General features: G+C 39.0%; 1 protein-coding gene across 3 annotated transcripts; it reads left to right on the top strand.

Moving 5' to 3' along the window:
- Window positions 1-42: 42 nt before the first annotated feature.
- MRPL39 (mitochondrial ribosomal protein L39) lies at window positions 43-19,953 on the top strand. Of its 3 annotated transcripts, none has more exons than XM_082695087.1 (10): window positions 43-192; window positions 942-1,148; window positions 3,213-3,352; window positions 5,570-5,669; window positions 6,609-6,676; window positions 8,810-8,922; window positions 11,696-11,761; window positions 12,688-12,841; window positions 16,740-16,787; window positions 19,855-19,953. In XM_082695087.1, the coding sequence occupies exons 1-10, from the start codon at window positions 129-131 to the stop codon at window positions 19,900-19,902; spliced, it is 1,008 nt and encodes a 335-aa protein (XP_082551213.1). In that variant the 5' UTR covers window positions 43-128; the 3' UTR covers window positions 19,903-19,953. The 3 variants fall into 3 exon arrangements, with proteins under 3 accessions (XP_082551213.1, XP_082551212.1, XP_082551211.1); XM_082695086.1 differs by lacking the exon at window positions 43-192 and adding an exon at window positions 277-819 and having other exon boundaries at window positions 18,009-19,953; XM_082695085.1 differs by lacking the exon at window positions 43-192 and adding an exon at window positions 281-819.
- Window positions 19,954-22,460: the final 2,507 nt, after the last annotated feature.

Here is a 22,460-nt window from a genome sequence, read left to right on the forward strand (position 1 = left end):
GCGGCCCGAGCGCGGGGGCATCGGAACTAATCTGGTCTACGGAACGCAGGGTGCGTGCTTAGAGTTTCCGGGGAGGGGGTGCAGAGGAGGACCCGCGCGAGGCGATTCTTACGGCAGAGGCGGCGGCAATGGCCGTGGGGATCCGGGGGCTGCGCCTCTGGCGGGCCGCCCCCAGTGGCGGGGCTGGCTGGAGTGAGTGTCAGCGTCCGAGCGGACGAAAACCGAGGCTTGAGGGAGTGTCTACTCAGATGGGGCCCGAGGCGGGTGCTGGGAGGTCCCACGTACGGGGTCGAGGGCGGAGGTGGCGCTTCAGGTCCCGGCTGCGGCGGCCGCCGCCGGCTCCCGGCCGGAGGGTCCAGACCTCGGGGCGCAGGGGGCGCGGGAGGAGCTCAGGGCCGGCCGGGAAGGACCCCGCGTCCCCGGCGCGACAGGGGCTCGTTTTCCCGTGGGAGGACTGCACATCCGCTCTCATTTAGGGTTTGGGAAACAGGCTCAGCGTTTCCCGCTCTGGGATGGATCGTTTGGGCGAGGGCGCTCCGTGCTCTGGAGCTTTCTCGTCCCCAGGGTCTTCCAGAGCGACCGCTTTGCTCCCCTTCCCAGCGACGGGGCTGACTTGGGGTCCTCGAGTTCGGAGTGGGACGGCCGACCGGCGGGCGGTGCAGATCGGGCGGGGAGGCGGCCGCGTGCCAGGGCGGGGGTCCGGGCCGGGGTCCGGGCCGGGGTCCGGGCCGGGGTCCGGGCCGGGGCGGATTTCTTCCGCTGGCCTTTTTCATCATCAACCCTGGAAAGCGCCTCAGGTTGACCTCGGAGCGCATTTTGGCAAGCGGCGGTTTAAAATGGCGTGGCCTCCCCGGTCCAGCAAGGAGCGGGGTGCGGGGTGGGGCATCCCCGCCGCCTTACGCGTTGGTTCCCCGTCGACCTGGCTTGTCACTTCCACCCAGGGTCGATCGCGACGTCGCCAGCCTCCCGCCTGTCCCCGACCGAACGGGCAGAAAGGCAGAACGATCTCTTCAATCAAGAGAAGAACAGGCAGCTGTCCTTCACTCCCCGCACCGAGAAGATCGAAGTTAAACACGTTGGGAAAACCGACCCTGGCACGGTTTTTGTGATGAATAAAAACATTTCCACTCCTTACAACTGTGCCATGCGTAAGTAGCGAACCAGGATCCAGTTTTGGCTGTTTTATTGCGTCACCTCTGCGGAAGAGTGGGTTCCGAGGAGGCGAGACTCGGTGGTTGCTCCCTGAACTTGGTTGGAGACCTTCTCCTTTCTCGGGCATCTTGCTCTCGCTCTCTGATCGCTGCCTTGAGCTCTTCAGACTCCCCGTGGGTCTAGAAACGCCGGCCCTGTCACGCACCGGTGGTCCCCGGACTCGCTTGAATCCGTCGGGGTTTGGGGTGCTGTTAACTGGTCCAGGCGTGAGGAGGCAGAGGTGTCACTAGTGTGCTTGCCCTTTTTAGACAGCACCCTGGGGTGATGGGGGCGGTCACTGTGGGGAGCTCATCAAAGAAATTTGGGGTAGAGGGACAGCCCTGACCTCGGATGACCAGCTTTTCTGGCCGCCTTTTCCTGTTTCTAGTCTTTATGGCCTCCTTTCAGTCTTACCTGCTTACCACTTGCCTCCTTGTGCGTTACGATTTGTCCATACTATGTTTTGACAGCCATGTGTCTACCTAGTAAATGTGTCAGTGGTATTTGCATGGGGTGCATGTGATGAGGGTCAAATTACGTGTTGTGTTCATATTTTAAAGGAGATCACTGTGCCCTCTGTGTGATTCAGTGTGTACAGGAAGGGTACAGGGCCTCTGTATAGATTATTTGTGATCAAAATGCTTTTATTTTAAACTTTAAAAGATTTCACTTATTTATTAATGGAGAGAGACACAGCGAGAGAGGGAACATGAACAGGGGAGTAGGAGAGGGAGAAGCAGGCTTCCCGCTGAGCAGGGCATCCAGTGCCCAGGGAGCCCGATGTGGGGCTTTATCCTAGGACCCTGGGATCATGACCTGAGCCTCCCAGGCGCCCCCATCAAAATGCTTTTAAAGTACCTTTGATAGAACTGGTCATATTGAAATTTAGAAAACTTTCAAAATAGATCTGTACACCAGCATGCGTGCTCATATATAGGGCTAGCTGCATTGTTTAAACTTTTGAAAAACTCAGTAATGATTTCATTTAAGTAATAAATAATTTCAGTTAAAAGCTTAAGCTAGCATATTACTCTGGATCTTCCGTTGTTTGGGCACTTGAATTAGTACTTATGATCATTGTTTACTACTTTTGTGAACATTTCCTGGACCGTTGCTGTGTGATAGGCATTAGGATTACAGAGGAGGTTAAGACAAAGTACAGGTCCTTAAGGAGCTTTGTACGTTTTGCACATCGACACGAAGCCTGTGAGTGCCCTCAGCACGACTCCTGCACTGATGCTGGCTCGACTCCTGCACTGATGCTGGCTCGTCGTTCGTACCTTCTCACATCACCCAGTACGCTTTTGAGTCCTTACCATGCTACAGGCATGGTGCTAGGTTCTGCGTATACGAATGAGTGAACAAAACCAGACCTGACCCCTCTGTATGGAACTTAGACCCTGTACTAGGAGCTTGACCCCTTCTGTGAGTAGCTCTGTACTTGAAAAACATCTAACCAGGGTTGGAGTTGCACTTGCCTTCTGGTCAAAGAACAGGCCAGAGATGATGGGCTTATATGTGAATTCGTACTGATAATTAAAAACTGTTACTGGTATTTAACTTGAACAGGCCATGTTAGGGAAGTAAGAGGTGGTTTGGATGCAAGACCCCAAAGCCATTTAGACCAGATTTACTCTGGATATATATTTAGATATTTTCTCTATAAAGTTATGTGGGTACATACCCAAATATATCCATGATACTGCTCTCTTAATATTTAAGTGTAGCTCTTGGAAAATTGTTTTACTACTTAATAATTGACAGATTAATTTGAAATTAGACTTAGCCTTAATGATTTTTGTAAATAGTTTGGGCAGTTTTGTTAGTAAGAATATATTGGATGTGTTGAATATTTTTTTATTAGTTACAGATGTAAGTTGTAAGACTTTTTTTCCCCTGAAGGAAGTCATTGCAGAATTTTGCTTTTCTGTTGTTTTATTTCTTAATGGAGCACATAAACATGTAAGTTTTCACTTTGGGTTCTGTTAGATTTAGACCTTCAATCTGTTTTAAATCTCTAGATTTAAGTGAGTGGTACTGCAGGAAGTCCATTCTGGCTCTTGTGGACGGACAGCCTTGGGACATGTATAAACCTTTGACCAAATCCTGTGAAATTGAATTTCTTACTTTCAAAGATCGTGATCCAGGAGAAGTGAATAAGGTATTTCTGCCTCTGTGTTCTTTTTTCCCCCTTAGTTTTCTTCTTCTTCTTCTTCTTTTTTTTTTTTTTAATTAAAATACTTTTGCTACAGACCATTAAATGTGCAAATGTGGCCAAGGTCAAATGTAATGTACTAGATAACCAGTGTTTTGCTTGTTAGATTAGGCGTTTCCACAGTTCAAAAAATCCTTGAACTTGGCATCCTTTCTTTGTATTTTGGTGTGAGAAAAACTATTTAACTTGTCTTTACATTCATCTCTTTGCTGCACTGACATTTATCGATCACTCTCTACTTTACATTCCCAAAACTGCTTCAATTCAGCCTTTGATCATTGTTGGATTATTTCAGTAACTTTTTAACTCTGCGTCCTGCCCCCATTTTTAATTCTAAAGTCTTCCTGAGTAGCCCTGTAAGAGTTTCATTAAGTGACATGACTAAAGATTGTGCCACTTTTTTCCTACCTGCTAACTTTCAGGAAGGACATGAAGGTTATTCCCCTTCCTTTTCAAGCCCCGTGCATGATCTGATGCCCACCTTGCTTTCGAGCTTACTTTCGTGGCAGCTTTCCACTTCCTCTTTGCTCTGGTTATACTAAGGGCCTTGGTCACTAATGGTTTAGCCTCCTGGCTTTTGCTGATGTTCTTCTTTAACTCTGGGTATTTTCTTTCCTCCCTCTTAAAATCCTATTTCTCTTTTATAGTTCAATTAAAATGCTACTTGCTCTTTGGGATGTTGTCAGTTTCTTCTTGTCAGAACGAATCCCTCTTTAGGGCTTCACAGCACTTGGATAAATGTCTCTAGATATAATATTTTAATATTGCCTTGCAATATGAACCATTGAACGCGTTGGATTCTTGGCTCTGTGAAGACAGGGATTATGTCCCCTGTTGGACCTAGTTCTTGACTTACATACAGTAGGTATTCAATAAGTATATGTTGAAATGAAACACTTAAGAAAATGATAGACATGATAATAGCTCACATCATGTATTAATTATGTATCAGGCACTATCTTAGTTGATTTATAGGCATTAACTCATTTACTCTTCATAAAAATCCCATAAAAATGGGTACTGTTATTCCTGCTTTCCAGATAAGTAAACTGAAACAAAGAGAGGTTCAGTAGCTTGACCTAGTTTACCAGTTTAGGAGATTGTAGCGCTTGGATTTTAATCTAGGTGTTCTGACTCTGGAGTTCAACAGACATTAAAAACATTTAAGTAGGATAGATGAGCTGCATTTTGCTACTTGCCTTCAAAGCTTGGATTTGTTATTTCTAATATATGGTATGTGGTTCTGTAGAGTAAATCCTGGAGCAGTTTCTGCTGCACACAACCAAGTGAGCCCAGTTTTTTAGTCCTCAGGTGAGAAGTGCTTATGAAGGTCAGTTGCCCAGTTATAGTGGTGCCAGTATGGGACATAGTATGGGCAGGTCTGCTGTGGGACTTGTGTTTCTGTTTATGACTCTGATCAGGTCATTGCATGGATACCCACATTAAGCTTGTCCATGGGTCAAATGTGCTGGTAAAATGAAAGCCCAGTTAATAGGTTGCTTTGCTGTAAATACAAATAACTTGAGTGATGTGCCTTGTGATGTTAGTTAGAGTGTAGGAGTCATAAATTCTTTTTTTTTTTTTTAAAGATCTTATTTATTTATTTGACAGACAGAAATCACAAGTAGGCAGAGAGAGAGAGGAGGAAGCAGGCTTCCCGCTTAGCAGAGAGCCCGATGTGGGGCTCGATCCCAGGACCCTGGGATCATGACCTGAGCCGAAGGCAGAGGCTTTAACCCACTGAGCCACCCAGGCGCCCCAGGAGTCATAAATTCTTAAAAGTTGAGTTTTTCCTCTTTATTATATATGGTATAAACAGGTTTATATTAATACTATTTATTTATTTATTTTTACTTTAGCACAGGTTTGTTAACAAGTTACCTTTATCTTGGGTTAAACATAAAGTTGCAACCAGATAGTAAAACTATGTATTGTTTGATAACATAGTGCATGGCATCTGGCACAGAAACATTGCTAACAGCACATTCTTTTGTGCCTGTTGCTTGGGAGAGGTAATGCCACGGCCTGATGTTCCCTGTTGCTCCATGCTGAGGATGGACAGAGAAAGAGCTCCTAAGTCAAAAGTTAACCTAAATTTTAATACTGAAGAAATGTTAGTGAATCTTCGTATGTATTATGTTTGTGTGTATTTTATTTTCCCAGGCTTATTGGCGTTCTTGTGCCATGATCATGGGCTGTGTGATAGAGAGGGCGTTCAAAGATGAGTATGTGGTCAGTTTGGTCCGAGCTCCAGAAGTTCCTGGTAATGTACACACACACTTGCATATTTTTATAATCCTTCAGTGGTTTCATACCTATTTTTGGTATTTTATAGAGATGCTTTTTTTTTTAGCTTATGTCTAATTTTATATAATATATACTGCTATCATACATATATTCCATTTATAAAGGGTAATGAAACGTCTTATTTAATTAATGGAGTCCATTATGTAATAACGGAATTCGAGGAGAATGTTTCTTTTGAATATGAATTTCATGTAGTTACATTGTCTCCGCGTTTGTTTCCTGCCTTTAAGCATGTATTTCTGAATCAAATATGTGGAAGAAGAAGAAATGAGAATATAAATAGAATTCTGGAGAAAGCTGTGTTTAGGTGGCACTTTTTCACCAGAAACATCTACTACTCTGGAGAGGAACCATATTGGGAAGAATCAAGAGTTCACACTCTTTGTAATTTTGGTGAAACTAGGATTTTGCATCAGTATGTGCAGTAGGATCACATTTGTAATTTAAAAAATATATAGAAGTATGTACACCAAAAATATTTAAAAAGCTCAATGAATGATTCTAAGAAAGGCAAAACAACAAAAATAAGGCAGTTTAGAACACAAAAAATTCAACATTTTATGTCCATTTAGTCATTCACCTACATATTAAATATTCTTTTGGAATTTTTATGTTTAGTAACTATTTGAAATCTCTGTAGTGATACTATTCTGGAAGAAAACATGAATGTTGAAAAACATACTTGTGATTTTGGGTTAACAAAAGGTGAATTAGTTTTTTGGGTGGGGCCAAGTTGTAGAACTTTGGCAAGAGCTGGGATAATGGTGACAGTTTTTAGTTTGTAGAGTGCAGAGAGATTGTCGGCCCTTCTTTTTATGGTCTAAATATTTGTTCCCAATAAGTCACTTTATTGTAACAGATTTGACTTTGCCTTTCATTTTGGTTGGATTTACAGTAATCTGTGGAGCCTTCTGCTATGATGTAGTTCTGGATAAGAGACTTGATGAGTGGATGCCAACAAAAGTAAGTATAGTGTTTGGAATATTAATTTTAGAATCTGGGCCTTTTGTTGTTAGAATGAGTCCTAAATTGTTGAATGCTACTGCATGTTAAGAATATTTAATTTAAAAGACCCTACTTACCTACCTCCCTACCTGTGTTGTTGGCTTTTTCAGTGAATTTAAGATAGAGGCAGATGAATGAGGGTATTCACAATGTGGTCAGTTGTGTGGAAGTTTTGTGTCTTACTTGAAGTACTTTTTTCCTAGTATTGTTCATTCTGTTTCTTAAGATAGTGGTTTTCAAGATGCCCAGAATATAAAATAGAGAAGGTTAACCATCTTGGTTGATGTAGTGGTGGAAGCTTGGAGCCTTACTTTCTTGAATCATCCGAGCACAATTTGAAAACCACTGCCCTAAACGATTTTAGCTTGTTGCATGCTGTGAGATCTCCCTATACACAAAGGTTACCCTGAAAGGAGGGATAGAGGGTAGAGGATAGAGTGAATTAAGAATCAGGCTTTGACAAAGCTAACTCAGATAGCAACAAACTAGACAATTGGTGAATGATCTGATTGTGTAATGAGTGTTGTCCTTGTTGGTCTGGCAACTGGGTAGCACATGGCTAACAAAGATGATTTAGATCAGATGCCCTGTAAGGAGAGTATACTGATGACTTTAAATTGTCAAGCCTAGAAATTCAGTTATCACTGGGGAGAAGAGGCAAATACTTGATTCTTAAGCCAAACTGTATGTCCTACACATGGAAGTCTGGAGATCAGGAAAGGAAAGGTGATGTACCATACCATTTTATCAATGCTACTGTGTACGTTTTTTTCACATTTTAACATCTCTGGAAAAAAAATATATCTTACTATAGATAGCATGGTAGCGTTTTTTCTTAATGGTATATTTTAGATTTAGTGAAATGTTGTAATTCCTTATTGCAAAATTTTGGAGTTTTTTTTTTATGTCTAGTAATTAGTAATTCTGGCTTTGGAAGTTATTTCTTGTATAATCCTGCTTAAATTGGTTAATATCAAGAAGGACAGCAGAGGGAAACAGGAAGGAGCGAAGAGAGGGAGAGAGGGGAGAGGGAAGAGATGTAGAAAGAAAGGTGGAGGGTGCAGGGGGATACAGGGAAGGGATTGGAACTCTGTGGTCTCTGAACAGGTGTCAGTGTAATTTCTCTCTCAGATATGCCCTCAGATTTAAGAAAGGATTCTCACTTGTTGGGGGGTTAAGTAAGAACTAATGAGATTAAGAGTTCTCATTATGTATGAAACTTGCTGCCTTCTTTTCCTTTTTTTAAATGTAAAACTTTAAATAAAAAAGAAATGTACTAATTACAGGCACCATGGGGTTGGGTGGATCACTTAGAAAAAGTGGTGAAGAGTTACATTCAAGTAACAGTTGTATAAAATCATGAATGTGGCTTTGTTATAAATTGTCCCTTTAAGAATGGAGAAGAGTCATTTCATGCAAAAAAAATCTAATAGGAAGTTTATGGAAAGAATTTTATTACAAAAATTACTTGCGTAACAGTGCTTGGTCTTTTGTGTATTAAAAATGATTTATAGTATGAAAACTCAATTACAGCTTTTATTAAAAGTGTCATAAATATTGTTAATGTGTATTAATCAGTCATTTTAATTGCATAAAAGTGACTTTTTATTAAACATGAATTTTTATATTAAATGTATGCTATATTTTGGGCAAGGCCAATGATGACATTGTATTTCCTGGTAAAATGTTCTGAATGACAAACAATAATTTCCCTGTTCATTTAAAAAAGCTTAGTTTTACTTAAAATGTAAACACATTTTTGTATCTTTTTATTAGCATTTTTAATTGCGTCATGTTTTAATAAACTGTAAGGGTTGTATAATTTGAATGAAATGTTTATTAAGATTTCTTTGTAGGATTATCTATAATAATTAATATAGGTTAATATCTTAATTACAAGTAAATTACAAGTTTCAATAGTTAAATTTATGGTCTGAATACTTAATTGTTATAAATTAATAACTCCTAACAAAGTTGCTTTTGCTTTTTCTTTTAGTTGGATTTATAGTATTTAGCATACAGTTTTATCTGCCTTATGGAGAAATGCTTTTAAGTCAATTGTTACAAAAAGTTAATACTTTCATTTTGAAGGAGAATCTACGTTCCTTCACGAAAGATGCTCACACTTTAATTTATAAAGATCTTCCATTTGAAGTTCTGGAAGTGGAAGCAAAAGTGGCATTAGAAATATTTCAGCACAACAAGTAAGTGTTGGCTCCCTTGGAAGTGAGATTCAACCTCCTGAAGTTATATGTAATGAAGAAAATTTAGCTCTTAAGAATCTCTATATCTGATGTGCAAAGGACACTTATTTTTAGCTCTCAGATCTCTTTTTCTGTACCAGCCTATTTACTTTGATTCATCTCATTGCTTATTTCACAGAGAAAAGACCTCCCCTCGATAATTCTGTTTGTCTTACTTCTCTGTTTCTTTGACCAGAGAAGTCCTTCACTTCATAGCAGCATTGCAGTGTGTTTCCCCTTTTTCCTTTCATCATGAAGTGATAGCATCCATGGAACTGTATCATTTTGTTCATTTGGCAGCCTTTCCTTCTCACCCTCCTACAGGGGTGAGATAGAGAATGCCAGTCCTCTGGAGGGAGCTAACACCAAAATAAAACATTCACATAGCCAGGTCTTAGTCTTCTGCACCAGAATTATTCATCTGGTGGATTTTCTTTGCCAACATTTTAAATCTTCCCTGGGTCCTCAGTCCCCTTTCTCACTCAGAAAACTTAAACTTTACCACCTTCTACTAATTGTAACAACATAAACTATGTTTTAATATTAATCTAATTGAAATTAGAACTAATTAGGGAAATCTTCATTGCAAAAAAATAACAGATACTAGATTCTTAAGACAGAATATACCCCTGCAATTCATTCAAGGTTATGGGCTGGAATTTCTTTAGGTATTTATAAAATGAGATGTAAGTTTGCATAGGGTTAGTTTATAGTATTTCGCATATCCTGGAACCAGTGTACTAAGAAAGCAGTAGGAACATACTAGTTTAACTGAACTAGACTGCAGGTAGTTCTATAGACCCAAAGCACCATTGATTCTATAAGAAAATTCCTTGTATTATTAGAACATACCAAGATACTTCCTGTGCTACAATTCTAGGGTCATGCTGTCCAATAGAGATATAATGTAAGCCATCTATATAACTAAATTTTCTAGTAGCTACATTAAACAAGTCAAAAGGTGAAGTTAATTTTAGTAATACATTTTATTTAAACAATATATCTAAAATGGTAATTCAGCATGTGATCAATATTACAAAATTGGGGGCGCCTGGGTGGCTCAGTGGGTTAAGCCGCTGCCTTCGGCTCAGGTCATGATCTCAGGGCCCTGGGATCGAGTCCCTCGTCGGGCTCTCTGCTCAGCAGGGAGCCTGCTTCCTTCTCTCTCTGCCTGCCTCTCAGTGTACTTGTAATTTCTCTCTGTCAAATAAATAAATAAAATCTTTAAAAAAATAATATTACAAAATTGATGATACTGTACAGTTTTTCATGCTAGGTCTTCAGAATCTCATGTAGTTTACTTTTTTTTTTTTTTTTTTTTAAGATTTTGCTTATTTATTTGACAGAACACAAGTAGGCAGAGAGGCAGGCAGAGAGAGAGGGGGAAGCAGGCTCCCCGCTGAGCAGAGAGCCCCATGCAGGGCTCGATCCCAGGACTCTGACATTGCGACCCAAGCTGAAGGCAGAGGCCTAACCCACTGAGCCACCAGGCGCCCCCCTCTACTCTGAAGGCACATTTCATTTCGGGCTAATTACATTAAGTGCTCCATAGCCACCATAGTGTACTCTAGATGTTCATTCCATGAGATTTCCCATTCTCTCCACTCCACTTTACAAGTCTAGGAGGGCTTGTAAGAAAGTTAGCTGAATGTGTGGAAGGAGGTTTAGGGATGGTTTGGGGGCAAGTTTGAGGGAATAGAGAATTTTGGATGGTTAAGGTAGGTCAGTGATTAGGCCTTCTGCTGTAGGGGGAGCCTTACATGGCTTTGACTCCCAGGGGACATGTGCATCTCTTAGAGGTGGGTCAAAAGGGACAAATATTAAGGGAACTGGCTCCCTTAATAATGTATGGGGGGCTTTGGCAGAAGGGGTATGAGTAAGTGGATGTTTTCACGTCAACTCATGCTTCCCAACTTTGACATACACCCTCCTAATACTCGTTTAGCTCTGGGGTAAAGAGGGCTCTTAATAGTGGTAAAACTATGATTTGAACCTGGGTTATGCAGTTCCATCTCTGCTATTAGCTGTAGTAACAGGATTGGGTAGATTTGAGAAACATTTAGGCCATAGAATTGACATGACTTGGCAATGAATTGGATGGAGGGGGTGTGGCAGGAGAAGCAGGAATCAAGGAAATCTCTGAAGTTTTTCACTTAGACGTGTGGGTAGTTGGCGGTGTCATTTACTAAGCTAGGAAACTCAGGAGTAAGAATACATTTGGCAGGAAAAGAAGGAGTAAATTTTTGCTCTGTGTGAGAATTGCAGAGTGTAAGGTAATTGTGAAACAGTCTAATAGATGTTCAGGAGGGTCTTAGATATATAGTTCAGGGCTCATAAGAGGGATGTGGATTAAAAGCTGAACTGTGGAAGGAGGAAAACAGAAGTGGGATTAAAGCTGTGCATGTTAAGGAGCTAGCCCAGGGAGGTTACTTAGTGAAAAGGGGCTGTAGGACAGGTCCACTAGAGAGTGGAGAGGGGGAAGAGTGGCCAGAGAGTTAAAGTATTCAGCAGTAGGGAGTGTCATGGAGGCCAGAGGAAAAGAGCACTCGGAGAGATGGAGTTTGGTGGAGTTGTGACATCGTGGCCAGACTGAAGGACGTGAGGCATGAGGGGAGGCTCCCAAGTGTAAACCCCTCTTTCAAAAACTATGGCTAAAGGGGAAGAGAAAAGGAGGGGCCCTTTAAAAATTTTGTATATTTAGAAGTAAAATTTTTTTTTCTTTGCCACTTTTTAGGTACAAAATGGATTTCATAGAAGAGAAGGCGTCTCAGAACCCTGAGAGAATAGTTAAGCTACACAGGTAAGTAAAAATAAATTGGCTGTCATGCTAATTTATAGGAAGATGTAGCTTTATTGTGGTTACCCAATGTGGTGTATGACTGCAAAAGATGCATTTGTACTCAAATTTGTTATTCTCATTATCTTATTTTCTGTTGCTTTGTTCATTGTTTTTGTAGGGTGGTAACTGGATGATTTAAATTATCTTCAGGAGCAGTTCTGGTTTCTGTTCCTCATTCTATTGTTTGTTATTTTTATTTCAGCATTTCAAGAGTTGAAAACCATTGTTTAAGAGTTGAAAACCATTGTTTAAAAATGTGATTTTCAAAAGTTAATTTTGAAATTGGGCAAAATATTCATTGCTACGAATTGAACATAATTCATGTGTATTCACAAATGTCAATACTAATTACTACTTATGTTACATATAAGTAAGTAAAATAGGAATGTGCTTTCTGATACAGGGATGAGGGAGATAAGACAATGCATAATGCATGCGCAGAAGTGACTTTGTGACCTATATCTTTTTTTCTCAGTCTCATGTTTTCTTGGCTCAGAGTTAATTTTTTTCTACAAAGCTGCTCTTCGGACAATCTGTTTTATACATTGAGTTCCTAACTCTATTACAATGAGTTGTTACAAGGTTATAGATTACAAGGTTTTAGAAATTGGATTCATTCGATAGCATGTTACGTTCAGTGGTCTAAAAGTCTCTGTAAAATTTTATCAGTGCTAATGAAGAACAGGGTTCGCTTGACTTTAATTTTCATAGTTTTAGCCTCCTCACTTGAGATTATTGTGTCAGGAGCAGTAGAGACTGAATTGACCCACATGAAATGTTCTTGACTTGGGGACATTGTCCCAAAGAGAATAAATAGATTTTTTTCTAAACTACTGTAAATGGTTTCATTTTGAGGTTCAATGTGTTTGTTTTTAAAATCAAATCAGGTTTGGTGACTTCATTGATGTGAGTGAGGGTCCTCTTATCCCAAGAACAAGTATTTGTTTCCAGTATGAAGTGTCGGCAGTTCATAATCTTCAAGCCACCCCATTGGGTCTTGTACGAAGATTCCAGGGTCTGTCTTTACCCGTACACTTAAGAGTAAGTAAAGTTTAAAGTTTCAGATCATCCAGTTTGGGGAGTGATTGTGATTCTGGTCTTGATTTTATACCAGTTTGAAGGACAGACATTTTAATTTTCATTAAGTTGTGTGACAGTAATACTTTGTAAATTCAGGTTTATGATAAAAACAATTTTCGCTGGAATGTAAACTGATCATTCACAAAAGAAATACTAGTTGAAAAAGTTGAATCAAACTGGGATAGTAATTTTAATTTTTCGAGTTAGTATAGGGAAGGAGGGTGCACTGAAGATTATTGGCGTGCATATTGGTAAGGCCTTCTGGAATGTCTTTCAGGTTTAGGTTTGGCAGACTTTTCTCCTTAATTTTCCTAATCTATTTATGACCCAGAGTCTGTTATTTTCCATATTGTTCCCACTCCTTGTTAATGCCTTTTTTTAAAAAATTCAACTTTGGATTTTGAGATAATTCAAAATCTGTGTAGGTTCACATGTAGTTATAAGAAATAATACAGAGATTCCAAGTTACCTTTACCTAGTTTTCCCAATGATAGCGTCTTACAAAACTAACAGTACAGTTTCACAGCCAGAGTATGGACATTGACATAATGAGGATATAGTACAATTTCTTTACAAGGCTCTCTCCTTTTGGCCCTTTATAGGCATACCCACTCTTCTCTGCCCCACCTCCACCTCCTCACCTCTGGCCACTATTAGTCTGCTCTCTCCTACAAATTTCCATCTCAGGAATATCATGAATGGAATAATACATTATGTAATCTTTGGGGATTGGCTTTTTTCTCACAGCATCATTCTCTGAGGATTCATCAAGGTTGTTGTGTAGTTGGTTCTTTTTTATTGCTGTATAGTATTCTGTGGTATAGACCTACTGTGTATTATTTAACCATTCACCTGTTAAAGGATATATATATATATATATATATATATATATATATATATTTATAGTTTTTTGGCTATTATGGATAAAGCTGCTATGAACATTTTTGTGAATATGTGTTTTCGTTTCTCTGGGATAAATGCCCATGAGTGCAATTGCTGGCTCATATGGTAGGCATATACTTAGTTTTTTAAGAAACTATCAAACTGATTTCCAGAGTGACTCTGCCATTTGACCATTCCTATCAACAGTGTGTGAGTAATCAGTTTTTTGATCATTGCCAGCATTTGACATTGTCACTGTTTTTAGCCATTATGATAGGCTCGTAGTGATTTCATACTGTAGCTTTAATTTGCATTTTCCTGTTGGCTAATTTTGTTGAACAACTTTTCATGTGTTTACCATTTGTATATTTTTTTTGGTGAAATGTCTGTTTATTTTTTTTGTTTATGTTCTAATTAGTTTTTTTTTTTTTTTTTTTTTTTTTACTGCTGTTGAATTTCTAAGAGTTTTTTTCCTAGTATATTCTGGCTATTAGTCTTTCATTGTATATATATATAACAAGTTTACATATATTTTCCGTCCGTAATTACATCTTTTCATCCTTCTAACAGAAGATTAGAAGTTGGGCAGATCAGAAGTTTTTAGTTTTGATGTTTAGTTTATCAGTTTTTCTGTGTATGGATCATGTTTTTGGTGTTGATTCAAAGAATTCTTTGCCTGGACCTAGAGCCCAATGATTTTCTTCCTTTTTTCCCCCTAACAGTTTTATAGTTTTATATTTAATTCTGTGTTCCATTTTTTGTTAAATTTTACATAATGTCTGAGATTCAGGTTGTGATTCGTTTTTCTTGCCTATACATGTCAAATTGCTCCAACATCATTTGTTTTGTTTTTTTTAATATTTTATTTATTTACTTGAGAGAGAGACAGTGAGAGAGAGCATGAACGAGGAGAAGGTCAGAGAGAGAAGCAGACTCCCCATGGAGCTGGGAGTCCGATGCGGGACTTGATCCCAGGACGCCACGATCATGACCCGAGCCGAAGGCAGTTGTCCAACCAACTGAGCCACCCAGGCGTCCCATCCAACATCATTTGTTAAAAAGTCTTCCTTCCTCCATTAAATTGCTTTGGCACCTTGTTAAAATCATTTGGGGATATCCCTATGGTTCTATTTCTGGGTTCTCTATTCTGTTCCATTGGTTTGTGTGTCTGTCCTACCAGTATCATGGTCTTGATTACTGTAGCAGTAAATGGTTCTTGAATCAGGTAGAAGAATTCATCCTGTGTTATTATTTATAAAAATTGATTAAATTATTTTAGGTTCTTTGCTTTTTCATTTAATTTTAGGATAATCTTTCTGTTTTGACCAGTCTTACTGGACTTTGATAGGAATTTTATTTAACCTGTGTATCAATTTGGGAAGAATTGATGTCTTTACTAAATTGTATCTTCTAGTCTATGAACATAGTATATCTTTCATTTAAATCCTTCATCTCATTCATCAACATTTTGTACTTTTTAGCATTTGTCCTTGACACGTTCGATTTTTCTCCACGTACCCGTTTCCTTTGCTAGCTTTCTGCATTTCACCATCTACTTAGCTGAGAGGTAATCCTTGATTCTCCATTTCCCTCCCATCTATGCTCTATCCCATTCATCAGCAAGGCCTTTAAATTCTTAACACTGAAACATGCCCGGAGTCCCTCTGTCGCATAGCATCACATCTGCTACCACCACCCTTTCCAACCCGCCTTACTCTACCCCTTCCTTGATTTCACTCTGGCCCCTGAAGCACATTCCTTACTTAGTATCCAGAATGACCTTTTTCATATACAAATCAGATCATGTAATCCCTTTGCCCTATACATTCCAGGGGCTTCTTCTAAAAATCCCAACCCTGGGGGCACCTGGGTGACTCAGTGGTTAAACATCTGCCTTCCACTCAGGTCATGATCTCCAGGTCCTGGGATTGAGCCCTGCATTGGGCTTCCAGCTCAGCAGGGAGCCTGCTTCTTCCTCTCCCTCTCCCCCAGCTTGTGTTCTCTCCTTCTCTATCTGAAATGAATAAAATCTTAAAAAAAAAAAAAAAAAATCCTAGCCCTGTATGTTGTCTCACAAAGCCCTACATTATCTGGCCTTTGCCTGCCTCTCTGACCTCGCATACCACTTTCTCCATCATCCACCGGCTTCCAGCCACACCGGAGGGTCTGCACCCATTGTCCATTCTGCTGGAGTCAGGTGTGGTTTTCCCTTTAAACATACAATGCTGCTCTTTTCTCCAGAAGGGCTTACATGTACATACAGTAATTTTATCTTTTATCATAGATTTTACCAGGTCATTCAGTGAGACATAGTCACTGGCCCACCCGTATCCCTCAGTATCACCTTTAAATGACTTAGTAAAATTGATGCAGTCCTTAATGCATTTTACACAGTTTTCATCTGTGCATTCTGAGAATCCCCAACTATATACAATTTTTAAGGATTAAGTAATTGGTTCTATAATTATTTTGTCTCCATTAGTTTTTACTTGTTCTTTAAGGTAATGTGTTAAATCCTCTAAAACTGCCATTTCAGTGTGAAGGTGTCACCGTCGGTCAACACTGGTCATATCAGTTCTTGATGAATCTCTCCTTGTGATTGCTAGTGGTTTGAAGAATGACCTCTAGTTTGTTGAAAATGGCTATTTAGGGAAAGAACTACAGCCCATGGGAAAATGAGGCAGAGTTTTGCTTCCCATTAGAAGGAATGCTGTCTGCGATGGTGGTGATTAGGAAGGAGAAAAGAGGACGAGTGGCATTTTCAGTGCTATGTCTGCTTTTCTTACATGCCAGACACAGCAGCTGTCCTGTAAAGTACCTTTTCTCCTCCTCGAATCTACTTTTGTAACTACTTAGGCTCGTTAGTACTGCCTGACTTCTTATGTATTTGTTTTGTTTAAAACCTACTTAAGACTCATTTCCTTTTATTTTAACTTCATTGCTTTATTTAATTCATAGTGAATCTTTTCTTTTCAAGGCACATTTTACGATATGGAATAAGTTGTTGGAAAGATCTCGGAAAATGGTAAGTGTTTTTGACGGCTAATGACTACTGTTCCATGAAGAAATTTTTACTGGAATCAAGCAACAACACAACAAATAAAAAAGAGAAGAAAAGAAAACAAAAGAAAAAAGTAATTAGTTGTCTCAATAGCTAAAGCAGTGTTATAGTTGGTGACCCCAGTAGTATCTTGGCAAGAGAATAGTTGTAATTTGGCATTTCTTCTCTTTTTGTTTGTTAATATCATGGAGAGGATACTGTAGAACTTGAAGAAGAATAAGAATGCTGCTCTATAGTAGTAATAGTTCTTAGAGGGTCCAGAGATGTTAATTATGTCTTTGATAATTTTTTTGTAGACTTAATGAGCATGGGAAGATTAAAGTTTGTCAGATATATTTTGAAACTGCCTTGACATTGGTTGACATATTAAATGTGCAGATGTCCTGAAGAATAGTATTTGAGTTCTTGTGTTTTGTAGTTCATTTTGTGTCAGGCCTTTAAACTGACACAGTAGGGATGATTGTGATTTCACCAGTAGGAGTGATTGTATTTCTTGACCTCTGCTATCCCTATTTACTCGTTCATAGGCTAAGTGCTCGTCCTTTACGTACATCATTGATTAGCTGGTCCATGTAATCTGGCCTCATAAACCCTTCCTAGTTACCTTGATTTTCCACTCAAGCTTGCAAGCATATATCAAACTATCTTTTTTCTTCTTCTTCTTCTTCTTTTTTTTTTTTTTTTTTTTTTAGTTTGCAGTCTTATATCACTTTATTTTTTGCAGCTTTATAATTGATATATATATAGCATTGTGTAAGTTTAAGATGTACATTGTAATGATTCTATATTTGTATGTAGTGCAAACTAATTACCACAATAAGGTTAGCATTGCCATCACCTCACAGAGTTACATATTCTGTGTGTGTGGTAAGAACTTTTAAAATCTACTCTCAGTAACTTTCAAATATATATTAACATTATTAAGTCCGACTTATTTTCAAGTTTGCTTGCTCATGGCACTTTTTGTCTGGACTCTCTGTCCTTTTCTCCTCCTCTCTGTGAATGAATACATCCTACTTATTCTTCAGTACCTCATCCAAGTCTTACTGTCTTCATGAACCATTTGCAAAGTGACCTCCGAACAAATACCCATTCTTACAATTTCCACTTGATTATATATCTCTTCATACGGTTTTTCAGTTGTTTTTGCTAGTGCATTTACATTCAGTCTGTTAACCCATTCAGGGTTTATTATATATGTGTCATGGCAAATTTTGAGCCCAACCTTTGGTGTATGGGTTACCTGGTAAGTATTGATAATTTTTTATGATGATGTACAAACCTAGTCTCTATTAATGAATTTACAGATAGAATTTATTATTGAGGCACTTAGTCATAATGTTCTTGTGTAAAGAGTACATATAATTTCCTCATGAAAAGAAAGTACTTTTGAATGGATAGAAAAATTTTGTTTCTTTGGTAACAATTATCATTTTATTATTTATTTTTAATTTATATATATACATATATATTATTCAAGTGTAATTAACACACAGTGTTATATTAGTTTCAGGTGTACAGTGCAACGATTCATCAATTCTATACATTACTCAGTGCTTGTCACGATTAAGTGCGCTCTTAATCCCCTTCACCATAATCATCATTTTAGGTTAGGAAACTAGAGGAGAAATGAGTTTATCATAGATGTAGAAAAATAGTGGGGGTAGTAACCTAGAGTATGTAATAGAAATCAGGGAATAGCTGTTTTTGCAAAATTTATTCTGGTTCAGTTTCCTTCTGTCCATTTTGTTTAAAGGGAGTAGGTTAAACATATGGTGCATTGATTCAACTAGCATAGACATGTCGAATGTGTGTTATGTGCCGGGAGCTGTAGGTAAAGAAATGAATAAAACCTACTTACTGGCCTCAGGGAGGCTACTTTATTGGAAACTAGACTTGCAAGCTGACAGTTGGGTGTACAAGTGGAATTCTGGCATACCGCAAAGGACCTGGACTAAGCTGGAGGATCGGTTAAGGAGGGTTCCCAGGGATTGGAGTTGGTTAAGTTGGCTTAGAGGATGACTGAAAGTGGGCCTGGCAGATAATTTGCTTGGGGTTGGGTTGGTGGTTATCTCAGAGGAGATAATGCCTAGAGAGATGGAGGAATGGAGAGAGAGAGGAATAGAAGATGGATCTGAATGTACAGTCTTCTGTAGGGTGGGTGACGAATCCAGCAAAGTCTGTTGGAAATAGCGTATGAAGAGGGGCTTGTCTTCCATGCTAAAGAATTGGCATTCCCCTCCTGGAAGTGATTGGGGGTTACTGGGGAATGTGAAAAAGGAAGTAACCTATGGGTCAGCTATTTGTGTTTAAATGCTTACTCTGGAGCAGCATGGAAGAAAGCTGTGGCTTAAACTAGCAGTCCTGTTAGAGGGATAGAAGGTGGTGAGGTCCTGAAGCTTAGGTGTGGCAGTGAGAGTCACTCAGGTAGAATTAGTAGGACTGTTGGTTGAATATGCACGTAAGAGAACAGTGGATTCTCGAATAGCAGGTGTGGGCAGCTGGGTAGAGACCTTCACAGGGATAAATAATGCTGGAGGTGGGGGTGAGTGTCAGGGTAATGAGGAGTAAGTTTAGCTGTTTGATGTGTTTGAGTGACACAGAGTAGAAATGTGGATGTACAGATACCTACTTCTACTAAACCTGTAATATACCATATTTAAAATAGAATTATACCTCCCAAGAAAATCCACTGATTTAAAATACTGTGTGACAGCATTGCTGGTATTTTTCGTACGTGAGTGATTTCATTTTGTAATTGAAAAATAAAATGACAGACTGGAGAAGCCTAGCTATATGCTTCAGATTATATTTTTAATGAAATTGTTGTACTTTACATGATAATCTATATTGGGAACCTGGCCTTGTGCATTTTCTTCTTTTTCTGTTTAACTTTCTGTAATAATTACTAATGAAGGAGAAAGACCAAGGGTAATAGGAAAAGGACTATGGAATGATTTAAAATGGTGGGGGAAGAGTAAAACTAAAAGTGGTTATTTATTAGAAAAGTAAAGTATTCATGTATTTACAGGTAACTGAAGATCAAACTAAACCTACAGAGGAAAGTGCATCGACCTAATAACTTCCTAAAATTTAAATATGTATAATAAAATAAAAATTTTATATGAAATATTTGTGTGTTCTTATAAAGATTAACTATTGGGGCACCAGAGTGTCTCGGTTGGGTGTCCCACTCTTGGTTTTGGCTCAGGTCATGATCTTGGGGTCATGGGATTGAGCCCTGTCAGGCTCCGTGCTCAGCATATGGACACCATGCTCAGGGGGAGGTCTGCTTGGGATTCTTTTTTTTTTTTTAGTATATGTGCTGCCGAAGCGAGCACCTGCTTGGGATTCTTTATCTCACTCTGGCTCTGCCCCTCCCGCTCCTTGAGTATTCCCTCTAAATTAATAAAGAAATCTTAAAAAAAGAAAATTAACTATCTTTTTTCTCCCTAAGACTTACACTGATGTTTATTTTCCCTCTATTATTATTATTTACTTTTTACTTTCTTTAAAGTTTAAAACAACTTACGCTGTTCACAGTAAAAATTTTGTGCAGAAACAACCCTGTCCTCTCTGACTCCCCAGATAGGACACTTTGACATGTTTTCTCTGTTCAGTCCTTTTTCTACATGTATAAACATATATGTATAAATACAAATGGGATCTTTTAAAAACATAAAAGATCATAAAACTAGTTTCCATTTTTGCCATTTTAAGCAATGGCACAATAAATATTTTTGTACAAAAGTGCAAGTGTTTGGGACGCCTGGGTGGCTCAGTTGGTTAAGCAGCTGCCTTCGGCTCAGGTCATGATCCCAGCGTCCTGGGATCGAGTCCCACATCGGGCTCCTTGCTCCGCAGGGAGCCTGCTTCTCCCTCTGACTCTGCCTTCCACTCTGTCTGCCTGTGCTCGCTCTAGCTCGCTCTCTCTGACAAATAAATAAAATCTTAAAAAAAAAAAACCAAAAAAACACAAAAGTGCAAGTGTTTTGTGGATAGGTTAACAGAATTTACTAATTAACTGAATATTCATTATATATTGGCCATGATGCTAAGCCTTTCACATGGAATTTCTTATTTAATCCTCACAACGTTTGAGAAAGTGTTTCTGTTTTGTAAATGAGGAAACAGACCATAGAACTAGCCAATAGCAAAGCTGGAATTTAGACCCAAGTAACTTCACTCATCCTCTGCACTGCCTCACATATAAATACTTTGTAGGAATAGATTTCTGATAGAGTTACTGGCAGATGCTACCAGATCTTAGCCTCCCAAAGGTTTTGCCAAATGACAGTCCCAATAACAGAGTTCTGCTTTCCCGTGACTGGGGCAAGTCTTGATTGTCAGTCTGTTAAAACTTTTGCCAAAAAATTTCTTCTGGGTGTAGTGCACAGGTTTCTTCTGAATTTATTTCTTTCCTAGGTGGGATCTACTTCTTCCTAGAGACTGTATCTTCCTTTTGCTTTATTAACTTTTTCATTGTGCTGGAGTCCACAGTAAGTTACATCTTGAGAAAAAACATCTAAGAGGTTAAGCCCTTGCATGTCTAAAGTACCTTTGTTTTGCAAACTTAAGTTTGATCAGCTGTTTGGCTGGTAGAGAATTACAGATTGAAAAATAATTTTCTGTCAAGACTTTGAAAGCAACTCAAGTATCTTCTGGCAATGTTGCTAATGAAAATCTGATACTCATGTGATTGTGTTCCTTTTTATATAAGCTATTCTCTGGAACCCTGCCTTCCTCCATACCATTCACCCTGCCATATACCCACATACATACACACCCTGGATACTTTTAGGATCTTAATATTCTTGGTGTTATAAAGTGGTAAATTTTATGTCTGTATCTAGATTAAAAAAACATTTTTTTGATATCTCTTGAGCTCCAGGAAGTTTTTATTTCTAAATATTTTTCTTTTCTGTTTCTCTAATACCTTTTATTAGATTTTGGGTCTTCTGTATTGGTCTCCTGTATTTCCCCTCCCCCCTCTTTTTCATTTATATCCTAATCTTTTTAATTGAACTTCTTATACCACTGACAGTTATGATGGGGGTTTTCTCAATGCTAGAATGAAGAGCTCTTCAGCCTTGGTCATAGATGTCTTTACTGACTGCTCTCACTCTTCCCAGATAGTGCTCCCACTTATTTCACGAGATCCTTCCATTAGTTTACCTGGGGGGGAAATACTGGGGTTCATGGGGATGAGGGGTCAAGGTCAGCTGGTTTGTATATAGACTTCTAATTCCTTTCTTTTTAGCCCTTCTTCTGTTTTCTGTCTTCTACCACCGGAGCTTCTCCAGGCTCATCTGGGCAGGTTGTCTGTCTCTCTGACAGGTTCTCTCCACATTCTAAGTGGTGACGTCCTCTGCTGTTCTATTAGTCCCATCTTTTGGAAATTTCTCATCTGCGGCAGCTTTCCTCTCCCATCCCCTTGGTGAATTTATACTTCGATTTTTAAAAAATTCTGAACTATTTTGACCATACAGAAAAATAACAAAATAATTTAACCCCTGTTTAAGTAGATATTTATTCTCCTTTTTTGAATACCTAGCACTGCTTGAACATCCACTCTGACAACTTCCCACTCTGGATCTTCTCTCCATAGAGTAGAAGAAGAGTAAAACATAATTTCCA

This window comes from Mustela nivalis (genome assembly GCF_964662115.1).
Source record: "Mustela nivalis genome assembly, chromosome: 1".
NCBI lineage: Eukaryota > Metazoa > Chordata > Mammalia > Carnivora > Mustelidae > Mustela > Mustela nivalis.